This window comes from Daphnia pulex, chromosome 5 (assembly GCF_021134715.1).
Source record: "Daphnia pulex isolate KAP4 chromosome 5, ASM2113471v1".
In the NCBI taxonomy this organism is placed as follows: Eukaryota; Metazoa; Arthropoda; class Branchiopoda; order Diplostraca; family Daphniidae; genus Daphnia; species Daphnia pulex.
In genome coordinates, this window is record NC_060021.1 from 6,931,137 (window position 1) to 6,946,844 (window position 15,708).

The 15,708-nt window shown below is 41.9% G+C and overlaps 1 protein-coding gene across 6 annotated transcripts in view; it reads left to right on the top strand.

Annotated features, from left to right (window-relative positions):
• The window catches only part of LOC124194761 (ras-GEF domain-containing family member 1B-like), a 56,311-nt gene that overhangs the window by 37,174 nt on the left and 3,429 nt on the right, over positions 1-15,708 (top strand). For 5 of the 6 annotated variants that reach the window (XM_046589111.1, XM_046589110.1, XM_046589112.1 and 2 more), the window contains 2 exons: positions 3,779-3,838; positions 15,560-15,682. In XM_046589111.1, coding sequence (XP_046445067.1) covers positions 3,779-3,838; positions 15,560-15,682 — 183 coding nt within the window. Of the gene's footprint in view, positions 1-3,778; positions 3,839-12,531; positions 13,745-15,559; positions 15,683-15,708 lie in introns of those variants that run through there. The other variant, XM_046589113.1, reaches the window with a different exon arrangement.

A 15,708-nucleotide genomic window follows, 5' to 3' on the forward strand; every position in this document is an offset into this window, starting at 1 on the left:
GCTCGGCTCTTTCTCCCAACTTAGTTTTACCCTTTTGTTAACTTTTTTTTCTTTTTTCCTTGGCATTTCCTTTTTTATTTCCGGATTTTTTTCCATTGACGATTCCATTGCGCAGTCGGGAGCGACTGCAACGAACCGGAATATTCGGCGACGACAGCGGGAATATTTTGATTTTTTGTTGTTTCTTTTTTTCTTTTTCTTTTTTCCATGGGGAAACATTTCACAGACTATATGCGCGCGTGGTTCTGATCCACTTTGAAAAAATCCGTCGGAACGGTTGAAACTTTGTTGTTGTTTTGTTGTCCGGCCGCCCGAGACTTGTGTCCTTGTTGGCATTTGGCGTCGAGGCCGTTTGCGACAGAGGGCCGCGTCCAATTTCTGTGTGTGTTTGTGTGTAACTCGAAAATAGAACGGACAGGAGGTAACGGTAGCGGACGCGTGCCGCCAATTTATCCGGCATGTGCGGTTATGTATACACACACGCAGCGGGGCGGAGGTGATATATATCGGAGAATGGCATCTCTGTCTGTGCGTGAAAGATGGCCAATGCGCAAGCGTCCACCCCAGTTGGTAGTAGTATAGACGATGAGTCACGCAATCGGGCGGGATTCTCTTCTTTTTTCTTTTTTTATTTTGTTTCGCCATTTCTTCTTGGCGACCAAGAAAAGTGTCGTTGGAATCTCAACCGACAGATGGACGCCAGGCTTGTTTTCCTAATAATGAGCGCGCAATTTTCACGATGCCGTTAATTACAGATGCGAAAAAAAAAAAAAAAAAACGTGAAGCAATTTCCTGGCCCTCCCAGACACAGTTGTGTGTGTTCAAATGTCGGGACGCATTTGCGCTGAGTCAACAGACAGACTTTTGTTTTGTTTTGCCTCTTCGGTAGTTGGTTTTTTTTATTCTGCTGCTCTTTTCTCTCTCTCTCTCGACTCTCGTCCTTATCTGGAGTGCGGCGAGACTTACTGGCGGACGCGGGCGTGATTGACTAAGCGTTCCCGCATTCTCCCAGCTCCTTAATAATGTATGGAGAGTCGAAGCATTTTGATGTCAAAAGAAAAAATGGACGAATTTTTCCTTTTCTTTTTATATCGAACCTGTTTTCCTATTTAAATTTTTGATTCCCCCCTTTTTTTTCTTTTCTCGAATGATGACGCTGAAGGATGAACACGCCGGTCTGGCGACTTCTGGACCCCGTGGCATCCTCCTATTTGTTATTTTATAATCAGAATTTCATCATTGGCACACAGACAGGTTTTTCTTTTGGGGGGGATTCTTTTTTTATTATTATTATTATTTGGAAGAAAAAAAACAACAAAAATCTTTGCCTTTAAGCTACTAGGGTTGGGCTTGATTGTGTTTGTTTTGATAAACGCGGACACCACAATCAGAAAAATAAAAAAAAAAGAGGCCAACTCCCTTGACTAATTAATTAGGTCAATGTCTTGGCAGTTGTTTTGGAGGTTTGACCCAATGTTTCTCAAAATAAATTTCCCACTATTCCTCGAGACTGTCATGAGCTAAGACATTTTTCTACCCAAGTGCTTTTCTTTTTTCTTTCTTTTTTGTTGCTCCCAACTTTTGATTTATAACGACTCAACTAAAGAAAAAGAAAATTTTTTGTTTTTTCAAAAATGATATCGGATGCTTTTGTTGAGCCAGCGACCAGCCGGAGCCCAACACCATGTCGTCCAACCATCATCTCGTTTTTCTCTCTCTAGCATTGCCTAAAATTTCAATTTTGATACCGAGCAACGCCCGAGGCGCAAAACGGTGGAGATGAATATTCAATTTCAAGAGAGAGAGAGAGAGAAAAACAGAAAAATTTCAAACACAAAATTTTAAAAATCTTTTTTTTTGTTGTTTTTCCTTCACACCAAAAACTGGTCTGTTTATTATTGAATTTGCTTTTTTTTTTCGAGATGTTGAACCAAGATCACACACGCTTGGTCCTTATACACACATCGTCGAGAGGGGGGTGATGTTGTTTGAAGCCAGTTTTGGTTGGCGTTGTTTGGAAAACCAGGAAAAAAAAAGTGGCTACGTGCTTTTACGTGTCGAATTTGACGGATCGTTGCGTGACGGAACGACGACCACTAAAAAAGGAAAAGAAAATTGTCAAGATGACGTGGAGATGTCCCTACACACGAAATTGGAATAGTTGTTTCCCAGTGGGTATTTTTGAAAAAAAAGACCTGGGAGTTCAAAACCACTCCTAGTTGAGGAAATTCTACGAGCATGGAAAACATTTTAAATGAATAGATTACGATCTACGATAGTAGTAGCTACTGCTACCCAACAACATGTGCGTATTTTTCACACGGAACAATGTGCGATGATGATATTCATTTGCATCTGGCACGTAACTAGCGACTCGGATCGTTCCGCCGGATGACAAAAAAGGGGCGGATCCTCGACTACTTACTACGACTACTACAGCAACAACAACCATCATTCCGAATGGAAATCAACACGATTTCCAGTCACGAAGAAAGAATGGACATGGTCTCATTAATTCTTCTGTCTTTTCTTTTCTTTGTTATTTTTCGTCTACTGGTCAGATAGGAGTAGAAGAAGAAGCCATTCAAAAAAGTTTTTTTTTGTAGCTGGGCGAGCATTTATTGGTCGTAAATTGATTATGTTTACAGCAATAAATCTGGAACGACCGTTGGCCTTTTTTAATTATTATTCTTTAAATGTTTTTCTTTTTTTCTTGGGGGAAATTCTGTACGATAAATATTTTCTTTGAGGGATTTTTCCGAGCAACTAATTTTATCCAACTCGTAGTTCCATCTAGCGGTCGTTTTAGTTAGCGGTACCTTGTTATACTCCCGCCGTCCCGCATTTATTTTTCGAATCAAATGTTGTTGTTTTCACCTGCGTGATTTCGTACGCCACCTAACGATCGCATCTGGCACCAAATTTACTTCCAGGCACTACCGGTAGAGATTGTCGGAAGTGATGAAAGAAGTAGAGAGAGGAGAGAAAATGAAAATAAATAAACGAAAGAATTTGAAATTTCCCGGAGGCCTGTTCCGCCGACAGATTCCTCCCAAAGAGAAAACCCGGCGCGTCTCTCTTCTCTTTCTTCTCTTTTGTTTCTATCCCATCTTGTTGCTCCTCATATCGGCAGAGTGGGGTGGGAGAGGGTTAAGATAAGCTCGGAACCTAACCTACAAACTCCCGGTCTCTCGTGAGGGAGGAAGAAGAAGATGGGTTATGTATTTTCCCAGCGTGACAGAAGGCAACAACAACAAGTTCAGCAGGGCCTAGGGAAAACACGAATCTTCGTGCGCATTTCAGACGAAGAAGAAAGAAAAAAAGGGCCCAATCGATCAATCGTCTCCTAATTGCCTGTCGCCCATCCCTGCGCTCTCTCAATCAGCAAAGAGTTAACGAGTGGAGGGAAAATTAAAATTCTCTCCCTCGGTGTCTCCGTCTTCTTAAAAATTTTGTTTCTTCTCTTCGCTCTTCTTCTTCTTAGTCGTTTCTTATCTCGATCGCCTTCGACATATTTATAGCGCGTTCTTATTCCTTTCAAATCGTTAACAAGAACCAGTTGGCAGCTCACACAGACTTTGTAATCTCTTCAACCAAATCAAAAGCTTTTGGAAATCTTTGAACGGCATTTCAGTGCAATTATTTAGTCGATTTTATTTAATTTTATTTAAAAAACAAAAAAAGTTTTAAATTGATTTTTAAAATTGTCCCCTTTTTTCACGTGCAATTATTGTGACCGTCGGCCATAATTTCCATTTTTTATTTGTCTCATTTTCAGCCTTCGATTTTCGGAACCGTGGCTTCGGAGCTGACGCCCAAAGATGGATCTTCTCGCAAGGTAAGAGAAAACCCACCGACTTTAACAATTTCAACAAGAAATAAGAAAAAAACAAAAAAAAGTAGAGGCTTAGCGCGGCATTTGATATCAAACGTCTCCTGTCCGACCGTATGTCGTTTGATATTCAAAATACGTTGCGTAATTTTCTTTTGGAAAAAAAACAAACAAAAAAGAAATTTGGGAAATTCCGAAACGTGAACGGCCATTAAAAAGGACACAAGTCGACTGGCTGGACATGGTCAAAGTCTCTCGAAAGAAAGCGAAGGTAGACTACTTAAATAGAAAGGGACAATAAAAGCGGCTCAAATAATGGAGAGGACCTACCAAAAAGGAGATTCAATAAAAACGAAGGAATTACGGACGAAATAAAAAAGAAAGAAAGAAGAAGAAGACATGCTGCTGCTGCTGCTGCCAAGCTAGAAATATGTAGACGCTTTAGGAAATCGATCGATCGACGCGGGGCGGGCCATTAGACATCGGCTGCTGCGCTATTAAGTCGTTGCCGATGAACCGAAAGTTACAAAAAAAAAAAAATTCACGTCGTAGTTGTACGTTCAGAAAGCCAGAAGGCTCCTTTTTTTTATATATATATCTATATATAAATGTATATCTGTACCTTTCACGTTGTCCTCCTTTTTTATATAGTATGATATTTGATGATGAGGCTGGGCTGTCCGATGAAGGTTGCGCATTCCCGCCCCACCCCCTTCTCTTCCCCCCTCCTATCCTCACTCGTTGGTAAAAACATTTCAATCACATCACGTCACGGTCCGAGTTGTTGTTGTTGTTATATACGTGAAAGAGTGGCCAGACTTGGCGACGACGTGTGTGTGAACAAGCGAAAGATACTTTTTCCTTTTTTCCAAGTTTAAAAAAAGTCTCACACATCGTCCGTGTGCGATGTCAGCAGAGCTATTGTGTATATCATTCGACTTATAGCTTCTTTTTCATCCTCTCCAACCCCCCCAGTCTCTTTTGGTCTGTCGGCCGGGCGATTGGATTCCGGTGATGGATGGTTCGTGAAGAAGCACAGCATCGCCAAGTCACGCTCCTTTTCAGTTACATCCTCACAGAGAGAGGAGAGACACACACGTTCTTTTTTTCCCCCAAAACTTATTCTTCGAAGGCTCTTTTGCCGCGACTGACTTTGACTTTTCTTTCTTTCTTTCCTTCCCCCTTACTCACTATTTTACCATTTGTGAACATTGTGGGAAATGGGGAATAGAATACTAACGGTTTTTATTCACCCGAGTCGAAGGAAGAAATCCCTCGATAGATATACACCCTGACCGCGCGCGCGTCCGTGGTACGGTCGTGAAACGTGTATAATCCGTCTTTTTTTTCTTTTTTCCTATTTTCGTTTTTCATAAAACACCCCGCAGTTACTACAACACGGTCCATCACCGACTATAGTAAAAAGAAAAAAAAATTTCCATTAAAACATTTATTTTTTTGGTTATTTTTTTACTTGCGTGATTATATTCGAATTTATCTGCCGGGTAGTTTGTAGCTGTCCAGTTTTACACAAAGAAGGAAGGAAAAGAAAAACACAAAATTGAAAGATTAAGAAAAGGAAAAAAAGCAAAAATCCCGATTTTTCACGGTCCTTTGATCGCGCCCCTCCCATTCGTCACACTTTGGCTGTTTTTCCCTTTCTTCTTTACTTACCTTCATTGAAGGAGAAGAATTGAAGGAATTCCGCTTTTTTTTAATACTTTTTTATTCAAAAATAGTTATCTTGGCGGGGTAGGTGGCGCAGTGCCCAGGTATTGAAGCTGAGTGAATAGCAATCAAATTGTTATGAAAATTGTTCAATTTTCGATCCCATCTTGTTTGCGTGCCTTCCCGGAAGGCCGGAATTTTGTTTTTTTTTCTTTCTTTTCTCTGTAAAAGATTATCGTTAGATTCGTCGAATGAATGAAATCACCATCACCACAACCCAGTCATCCTATTTTGTGATGGTTATTTTTTCTCTTTTTTTCAAAAATAATAATTAAACATTTTGTAAATGAATTACCTTCCCCTTTAAAAAAAAATCTAAACTCAGTCGTGTGAGTGTGTGAGCTCAGCAATTAGCTGCTCGGTTCCTCCTCTTTCACTCCATCGTGAGAGAGTGAAAATGCTAATCTATCGACTGGTGGTCGTAATGGGGATTCTCTTTCTCGTGCCGACGTGTTTCGAAAAAACCACAAAGTCGGGGGAGGGAGAACTAGTCGAGAAAAAAATAATTTTGAAACCAAAAAAAAAAAAATCGAAAGAAAAGAATAAAGAGGGCTAGACCGTTATTGAAATAGTGTTATGCCAAATAGTCCAGACGAGTAGTACGTGTTGGGGGTCTTGATATTTTATTTTCTTTCCTCCCCGATGGTGTCGAGAAAAATGATTTCAGGTCATCAGGGCGTCATTTTCAGTTTTGGGCGTGTTCTCTTCTATAGTCTCTCTGAAAGGTCACATCATACACACAGATATGTTAAAAATGAGCGGCGGTGGCGGCGGCCCCTCTCGAGTTAAGCTGTTTAACAACAACCCAAAAAGAAAAAAAGGTGATGACGCGCTTGGGCTTTTTTTGTTCCCCATTCTGTTTGACTACGCTGCAACTTATAATAGTATCGGCTTTCATACCTTTTCAAGTTCTCGGATTCATTCCGAGAACCGAAGAAAAGACTCTCTCCTTCTCTCTCTTTAGCTAGATACAAGAAGATGAAATAACAAAGTTGACTTTGTCTGTGAGTATGGGCCCAGACATTCAGCCAACCTGAAATTTGATACCCAGGGTTCAAGAGTTTGGGGCGCATTTTTGGGGGCCGTATGTGTATAGTTATGTGTGTGCGTAGTACAACGTATATACACACGGCAATGTGGAGAAAAAGAAAAAGAAAAAAAATTCTATTTCACCCAGGCTGACTGGCTGCTGGCTGGCTGCTCCGTTCGTGTGTCCTACCTGATGGCTCCGCCCGGTATTTGGTGTGGTGGCCCATCCGAATAGACTTGAAGGGAATGCACCTAGTAGAACCTCAGTCGTGTCCTATCCGCTCACCGGGCCGGTTGCGTTTTTATTTTTCAAACCCATTGGGTCGGATTTTTAGACGCCCTAGTTTTTCCAACTTTTTTTGTTTACTACTCCGCCTACACCGTTTCTACGATTTCTTATCATCGTCCAAAAAGTGTCGAAGGTGTTGGTCCTGTTACTTTTTTGGTGTGTTTCTTTTTACGGAAGTGTGTAGGAACGTTTTAAAAAAAATAAGAGTCCGGTCATTTTTGAACTTGTCACGATTTGGTGTGGTTATTTTCTTTGTCGGGGCGGGAACAATAATTGGTGCGGACTCGTTCACGACACAAACAAAAAACAGAAAATGTTGCTGCATTCCGACCCTCGATGCGTCATTTGCCAGCGTTTCAGCGGGGCCAACCGTCAGTGGTTCATCAAACAGCGGGTATCTTATTATACGCATACATTCTAAATCCGGTCACACCTTTTTTTTATATATATTCTTTCTTTCTTTCTTCTCCTTTTAAGCTACTTACTTTTTCCCGTCTGTATTATATATTTTTTTCACGTTCAGTTCTATCACTGTCACCTGATGTACTAGCCCTTAATTCAATAAGGTGCGCGCAGTCCAGGGATCATCGTCCGTTGCTGGATACTTATGGGAGTTGCTCTTTTAGTTTTTCTCCAACCGTCATCTCTTCTCTCCATTTTTCTCTTTTTTCGGATTTATTTCGGGAACATGGAATGAAGGAATAAAATTTAGGGAACCATAGAGTGCGTCTATCTGTCTTGCATTATGTCGGTGCTAAGAGCGATGAAGCGGAACGATTGCGGTGATGTCGGTGGTGCGTATTCACTTCTTCTTTTTCCATTGTGTTGCCCAGCCCGACAGTTCCGCTTCATTTGCATTCCAATTTCGGAAATTCTTCATCCAAAGAAGTGTTTGTACATTGAGTTTTGTAAGAGAAAGAAAAAAGAAAAGATACATTCTGATTTATATCGACATTATAAAATATATATTTTGTAGTATATCGGACCGGTTTCATTTTTCTTTTTTTTTCGACAATTACCGGCTGTTCCGTTTGGGTGGGAGGAGTTACGTCTCTATGTCGGGCGCACAGCTGTGTGTGCGTGTGTGTCTGCTGGAACAGTATAAAGCGGGGCGAATTGTTCAGAAAACACGTCAGCGCTGAGACAATACCGGAATGTTATCGATATAGTACCGAGGCGAGTTGTTCAAGGAACTAGCGCGACTAACACACACAAATCCGCCGCCTATGTAACTTCTTTTCTTTTTCTTCATTTTCTCACATTTCAATGCCGCACAATTTTCCCTTCGTTTTATACCTGTCAGGGAATCAGCCGCTTTTTACCCAACCAGACACCTGGGAATCTCTCGAATGGTGACGAATCGTTTTTCTTCATTTTTCCCTGACTGGAAGAAACAAAATTTTTGTGCGAAAAATTCCCTCCGGAAGTCTCTTATTACCCGTAACGTCACACGTCGATTTCTCGCGCTCCACATACACAAAAACAACCCCCCCCCCCCCACCCCACCCCTGTGGGGGTTATATAGGCAGTGAGAAATCTGTCAAAAAAGGGAAGAAAAGAAAGAAAAACTTTGTCGAAGATGTGACATTCCCCGAATATTCTCCTTTACCCCAAAGTACCCAAAAGTCGAAACGACTTTTTGAGATGGAAAAATCATAATGATGTTATCTCTCCCTCTCGTCCGGCCGCGCTCCATTGTGACACAGCGTGAGTTCAAATAGAGAGAAAAACATGTTCAGAAAGAAGAATTTATTTTTTCTTTCAAATTACACCCCAAAAACGGAAGAGAGCGGTCCTTGTCCAGGAGCGAAAAAGAAGATCCTAGGAGCTTTCCGCGTCGTTTGCTGTCAGTGCCATGACGTGAATTGGTTGACTAGAGTAGTATATATTCAGACTGCGCTTCCTTCCTAGCTGCTATTTTATCTCGACTGCGCCATCCGAGAAGAAGAAGAAGAAGAAGAGAAACGAGAGCCTGAAACATTTTTTGACCTCGATCCCATCAAACAACAACAGAGAAAAGAAAGAAAAAAACCTCCGGCCCATAGTCTAGAAAGCAAAAGAGCGCATGCCGACATCACGCTATATATATAATGTAATGTTGTAGACGTGCCAATGGAACACACACACAAAACACGGGGGGGGGGGATGTGATGGGAGGAATGCTTTTAGAAAATACAAAATCCAAATGAAAAGAGGAACGAATTTTTATTATCGTACCACATAGCACTTTTTGATTGGGTCAGATGAAGCTCTCCATTATACACATGTAAAGAGAAGCTTTATTCAACTCGGATAAGAGTAGAAGGGGGGGGGGGAAATGTTGATCAAGCTATCCGATTCGATAGCCTTTACATTTATGGCCTGATATTCTGTAATGAAATTCCGATCGGAGAGATCAATAAAAAGAAATGGAGAGCGGCCGTTAAATCACTCAACGTTTTTTCCCGAGAAAAAAAGCAAAAAAGAGAAAACGATTTATTTATTTTTTTGCTCGTTTTTTGATTGGGTCTTCATTTCGGCCAAGGATGATGAAAGAAAGAAAAAAAGACTTTTTCATTTTTTTGATTATTTATTCATCGGGAGAAAAAATCAGCTTTCTGGGTAGATTGTGTGGTCTGCGTCTACACGCGAAAAAATAAATGACTGTCGAGACCAACAGTCAGTCATTTGGTCGTGGCGTCCATCATCAAGAGATCACGCACGGACCTTGAAAAACAAAAATATCTCTTTTTTGTTTTTAGTTTTTTCCATGTTTTTGTAATTGACGGCTCATGGTTATTTTTCTGTTCCGGTTAGAGGATTTTGTTATTCCTTTATATCCATAATACATATCGGATATACTATCTCTTTTGATATCTTTTTTTTTCTCCCGAGATTATTATTATTTATTTCCTCAGACACGCAAGGGGGAGGTTCGAATAGCGCGCGCAAAAAAGAAAAAAAAGAAAACAAAAAGTAGAAAGGCGATAATCATTTCCAAACTTCTTCTTCTTATAATTCTTACCGTTTTTCTCACGACTCCCAAAGATAAAGAAGAAACTTGATTTTGGCGTCTTTGTTGGTTCGGAAATGTTTCCCCCCCCCCTTTTTTTGCTGTTTTGTTTTTTTCTTTTTCTTTTTGTGACTATTCTGCGGTGTCCCGCGGGAGCGGCCGTGACCTGTGCCTCTCCACGTGACCCTAAAAATAAACTCGCGCGCAAATCCCAAAAGAAGAAGACGAAAAAGAAGAAGAACCATTTCCTTTACTGCGGTTCATTTTCCCTTTACATCCCCACCCCCTTCTCCTATCCTCTACCAAACATAAAAGAACACGCGGAGGATGTTGGGTTCGTGATTGACGATATTTTACGAGCTCGATTCGTAAGAATCGGGGATCCCAATAAAAACCCCTTCCAGGTGGATGTGGTAGATCTGACCCCGGAATCGACTGGCCCGGATGAAATGTTATCTCTACCAAAACCTTGTCACATCCGCCTACTGGATTTTTAAAACAAAACAAATTCAATTGTTGTTGTTTTGTTATTTTTCAGACACACATGGGACTGGGAGGCGGAGGCTCTCATGGGGTTGTGTGTGTATTTCATTTCATCAAAAAATAGACGGAACGTCCGTCCGGGGTTTATTCGACCTTGAATGAGGGGGGAAAAAGAGTAGAGAGTCTCCTCTTCTTCTTCTTTTTGTGTGTCGGGGTCCTGTTTCGTCGCGGTACACTGGGTACTGTACTGTACCCCAGCTGTACCACCGTGTCGCCGTTGATGGCCCCGACTCACGCGATGTAACGTGTGGCGTACTATATCGTACTCTATCCCGATCGTATTGTATCTGCTCGCGGTTCTTTCTCTCTCTCTCTCCCGTTTCGTGACTTGTGTGTGTCGGCCATCGCGGACTCTCCGCGGGAATATGATACCCCGACATAAAGGTTACCACTATGGGGAATGCAATCAATTTCGGGCAATGGTGGTTGGGAAAAGAAAAGAAAAAAAGAAGTTTTTCTATTCTTTTTTTATTCTTTTTCTATAGAGGAATGTTGTTGCTGTCGAGGGATAGAATGGGGTTCTCTCTCTCTCTTCTATTGTGTTTATCTTGAACGTCGGCTGGTGCGTGTTTGCGTGAGTCAATCACGTCTGCGCTTTAACGGCCGATCATTTTGATTCTATCGACATTTGGGGGTTGGCTCTTAGGCCGACAGCACCGAGTGGTGGGGGGCGTTGCGCTCTTCTTCTTCTCCGCTGCGAACGGATGAGATGAAAAGGAAGGAAAGAAGATGTTGATGATGATTACGATCTTGGATGTGTGTACTCACTGGGGCTCGGACTTGATTGCGGCCGCGTTTTTTTTTTTTGTTGTGGAAATGAATAGAAACGAAGGGAAGAAGGTCGTATAACGTGGGCGCCCCAGTCAAGTTCATGCAAACGACCGAGAGATCCTCCTTCTTCTTTCTCTTCTATTTTCTATTCCCGGCTCGACTTATTTTTTCATTGAGTTCCACCCACAACAACATCGCAGGGGCGATCGCCATCTGCACATCTCATGAGCGTTGGTCTTTTTGGCCGAGTTAATTAAATAACAATTTCTTTTCTTTCTTTCAAAAACAAAAAACAAAATTTTTTGTTTTAACGAGCGCAGCGTTTTTTTTCATTCGGGAAAAAGAATAAAAATAAAAGAGTCGTAAGGAAAACGGGACACAAAATGGTTAAGAAGGTTTACCCGGGTAAGAAGAAGAGGAGGCCAATCGAATTACAGCGAATTGTGTGTGCGTTTTTTAACGGCGTACAACAACAAATACAACAAGCGGAGCGAAAGGTTTTTTTTTTTCAAAATTAGGAGCGTGGCAGAATGGCGAGTACACAAAGAATATGCCTTCGCCACGCACTGAGCAAAATGTCAAAAGGCGAAAACGAGTTCCACGAAAGAAACCAAATATATAACTTAAATTCTTTTCTCAAAAGAAAACTGCATCGCGTCGTCACAATTTCTCAGATTTGTTGTCCTTTCAAATTCCCCGCTCTTTTTTATTTTTTTAAAACACAAAAAGTCGGGCACGTGCGCTCGACTTTTCATCGCTAACAAGAAAACATTTTTCTTTTTTTTCGAATAACAATTTTCTTGTTATTCCATTAAAAAAAATAAAAAATACTAAATATTCGTTTTGTAATATTCGAAAATCCGACACCATTTCTTTTTTTATTGAATTCGTAGTCGACATTGTTGACGAGCTTTTGTTATTTTTTTTCGTTGTTGTTTTCTCTCTTTTCAAAATAACCTGAAAAAGAAAAAAAAAATTCCCGTCGTTGTTTCCCCATCAAAACGGACCGGGGGCCGGGCACTGTGGAACGCGGTCGCTTCGGTAACCTTTTCTCTCGTTTCTCTTGTTTTTTTATTATTACGAGAGTGGAACGAGCGGGGGGAATGTTAAGACTAGATCGTAATGAGGGCTAGTAGTAGTAGTCCCGTCTCTGTGTTTGTGTGTGGTTTTCAACCCAAAAAATAAAAAAATAAAATAAAATTTCAAAGAACCGGAATGTTCCACAAAAGAAATTTAAAAAGTTCTTAACAAAAATTCCTTCAAAAAATATAAACATTTTTTTAAAGCTTGTTCTGTTAAAAAAAAATGTTTCTACACAAAAATAAAATAAAAAAATAAAAAAAGAAGAACTCCGGATGTAACATTGTGTGACGAGCCAACTCATTTGCCACCTCTGGTTGTGTTTGTCGGTAGTGTTGTTGTTGTTGCCCCCCGGTTGTTCATTTGCCATTTTTTTTATTTTGTTTTTTAGTCATTACTAACAAGTTCAGGAGAGATGGGTTATATAGAGGAGGAGGAGGAGGGTTGACGTCGGTTGACGTCCATGTGTGTGTATCTATCCCATCCGGCCCCCTTCTAGACTCTGCGACTCCCGATGCGCATGTGCCCAGCGTGAGGAGAAGGTTGTGAGCGTGGGGGCGCCGGCGGATAACCTTAAAACATTTTTCTCCTTTTGTCGACCCTTTTTATTTCCCCCCCGCTTTTTCTTTTCGCTTTCCCTCCTCCCTCTAGAGAGAGAGAGGGTTTCGTGTGTGTGCGTGGGGGGGAGTACAAGACTTCCGACTCGGCAACAAACTTGTTCCAGACATTGCTCAGTTCACGAACCAAGGCCACTGTGCCGTGTTTCCTCTCTCTCTGTGTGGAATCTTCTTCTTCTTTTTTTCTACCAGTGTGTGTGTGTGTTTGTTTTGTTTTTCTCGTTCGTCATCGACTCACGCGGGAGTGACTTACTCTTGTGCTAAGCCCACTGCTCTGTATCCAGCCCTTTTGTGCTTTGTTATGAAACGTTGAGAATTAACTCCCCAAAAGTCCCGAAACGAACGTTATCGTCATTCGTCGTTGGCTAACTAACTACCTTACCGTGTGTGCTCTGCTGGACTTTGTTTGTTTGAACTTTCTTGAAAGTCGACTCTCGCTTAACTTTCTTTTAAAATGTCGAGTTAAAAGAATCCGCACTGGGAATTTTTCTGGTGGCGGTGGTGGTGGTGAAGAGAGGGGGGATTTTTAGATTCTAACGTGTTTATCGGACCGTTGCGTGACTTCTCGTTGAGGTGTGTCTGGGGCTGGCTGGCTGGCTGACGTCGTCGTTGTTGTTGTTGTTGGGTGAGTTGGTGCGTGTGTGTGCCGTGTCCGGGGGAGGAGGTTACCAGGAACGATGGCAGTGTACTACTATGCTAAAAAGATGCGTCAGTCGAGCATCGGCGGTAATGTCATCATTCCACCGGCTCCTACTTCCTCCTCGACTTCTTCTTCCACTTCTTCTTCCAGCAATGCCGCAGCAAAGAATAACTCGCTTTCCTCGGCGGCTGCCCTTCCAGCTGTCCCATCCGTCATCACCAAGGTTCTCCCATCCGCTTCTTTTTCTTTTTCTTTCCTTAACTGTGTCCTATAAGTAAATGGCTTACGGGGCTTTATGTCTTTATGCTCGTTTCGGGTTTCGGCGAAACCGCAATTGGACTCCCAACAAGAATTTATAAAAACTACACAGAAATCGTGTTGATGTTTCTTGATGATTGAGCCAACGGGAATGACGACGGCTGCGCCCTGAAGCCCTCAGTGTCCGTAGTACGAGGCTACTATAGACGAGAGTTTTACAAGGCGTGTGTGTGCACGCTGGAAATGTGTCGGGAACACTCTGGGTGGAGTTGAGGGCGGAGTAACTGAAGCCAATCGATAAAGGCGACAACATACGACGACAACGACAACCACTGGAGTAGAAAAAAGAAGAAAAACTTTTTTGATCAGATCTATATCCCTTTAACTGTTATATGCCCCGGCAAACTGGATGATTCGATTTGGATTACATGAACTACTACTGCCAATCGCTTCTCGACAGGATTTGGGAGATGAGAGCTGAGAGGCCCAGGCATTTTTATTTTTTGACGTTGCTCTGTTGTACATGTGACGCCAGCCATCTTTGAGTCCAAGAGATGGAGGGGGGCTAGTAGTGCCTATATCCCCTCTCTTTCTCTTCACTAGTCATTTGTGGGTGGGCGGGGAGCGAGAGCTGAGAGAGCCAGACTCTCTCTCCCATTTGAACAAAAAACTAAAAAAGAATCAAGAGAACTCTAGGAGCTAGCTGCTAGCTCGAGAGTCAGCGATCAATACCCTCCCGACGACTCAACTCTCGACTCTGTCTCGGCTATTTTGTTCTCTCTCTCTACTACTCCCGTGTTAGTGTTTCTCTGTCGTTATTTTTGGACGGGCTCTTCTTTTATGAAACGACTTTTTTCAAGAGGAAGAAGAAGGTAGAATAGCTCGGAGCTGCTGGATCGCATCCATTGTGCATTGAAGCGCAAAGGAAACTGTATAGAACCGATGCTGCAACAATAACCTTATCCCCCCCCTCTTCTTCTTCTTCTTTTTTCTATATCCCTCCCGGTTTGGAATAAAATTCCCGTTTGATTGCTGATGAGCCAAACGGAGCGAGGGGGGGATATTGTGCTGTATACCCCACACACAATCGAATAACTAGACGAAGCCGTAGCTAGGACTCTATTAAATATTTATACGTATTCTTATATTACACTACGGTGGAAGGACACTTTAATTTTTATTTCGTTCCAACGGTGGTGGTACTAGTACATTTGAAGTTGTCTTTGAAATTCTTCGAGTTCATTCGCCTTTTTTTTAATAAATAAAATAAGAAAAATGCGACTGTGTGTCGTCTTGGTCATTATGACTGGCACTGGCATGCTGTGTGTATACATAATATTGATCACCTGCTTTCGCTACCTCCCTCCCCCGAGGATATTTTCACAGAGAGTGGGCGTTGTACCGTAATATATAGGAGCCAGGAGCTTGAGGATTTTTTTGATGTTCTTTTAAGCTCCTAGGATTATTCTTCCCCTTCAAAAAAGAGAAAGAGGGGAGTTTGTAATATATCGGCCGTACATTTTCCAGTGGATTTAAAATAATCGTTTCGGCCGCGCGGTCTTATCGATAGATATATTTAGATTCCAGTTTCTTTCACCAGTGACACACTTGAAAAACGGTTCGCTGGTTTTTAGTGATCCAGGGGTCCCCCTCGCTATAAAAAAAAAAATGTCGTTTGGTGGTTGAACATGAAAGTTTATAACCTTTTGCTGTTTACCCGAGAACTGTTTATTGACCTTATTTTTAATCTTTCTTTTTGTTGCGTTTTTATTATTTGCAGTCTCTACCGCAGACGCCCAAATCGCCCGGTAGCATGGGAATCGAAGGGAGCAGTACCAGTAGCAGCAGCTCGGAAACGGTGGATGATAGCGGCTCGGAGCCGGACAACTCTCTTGTGTTCCAGGTACGATATAATTGGAATGAACGACC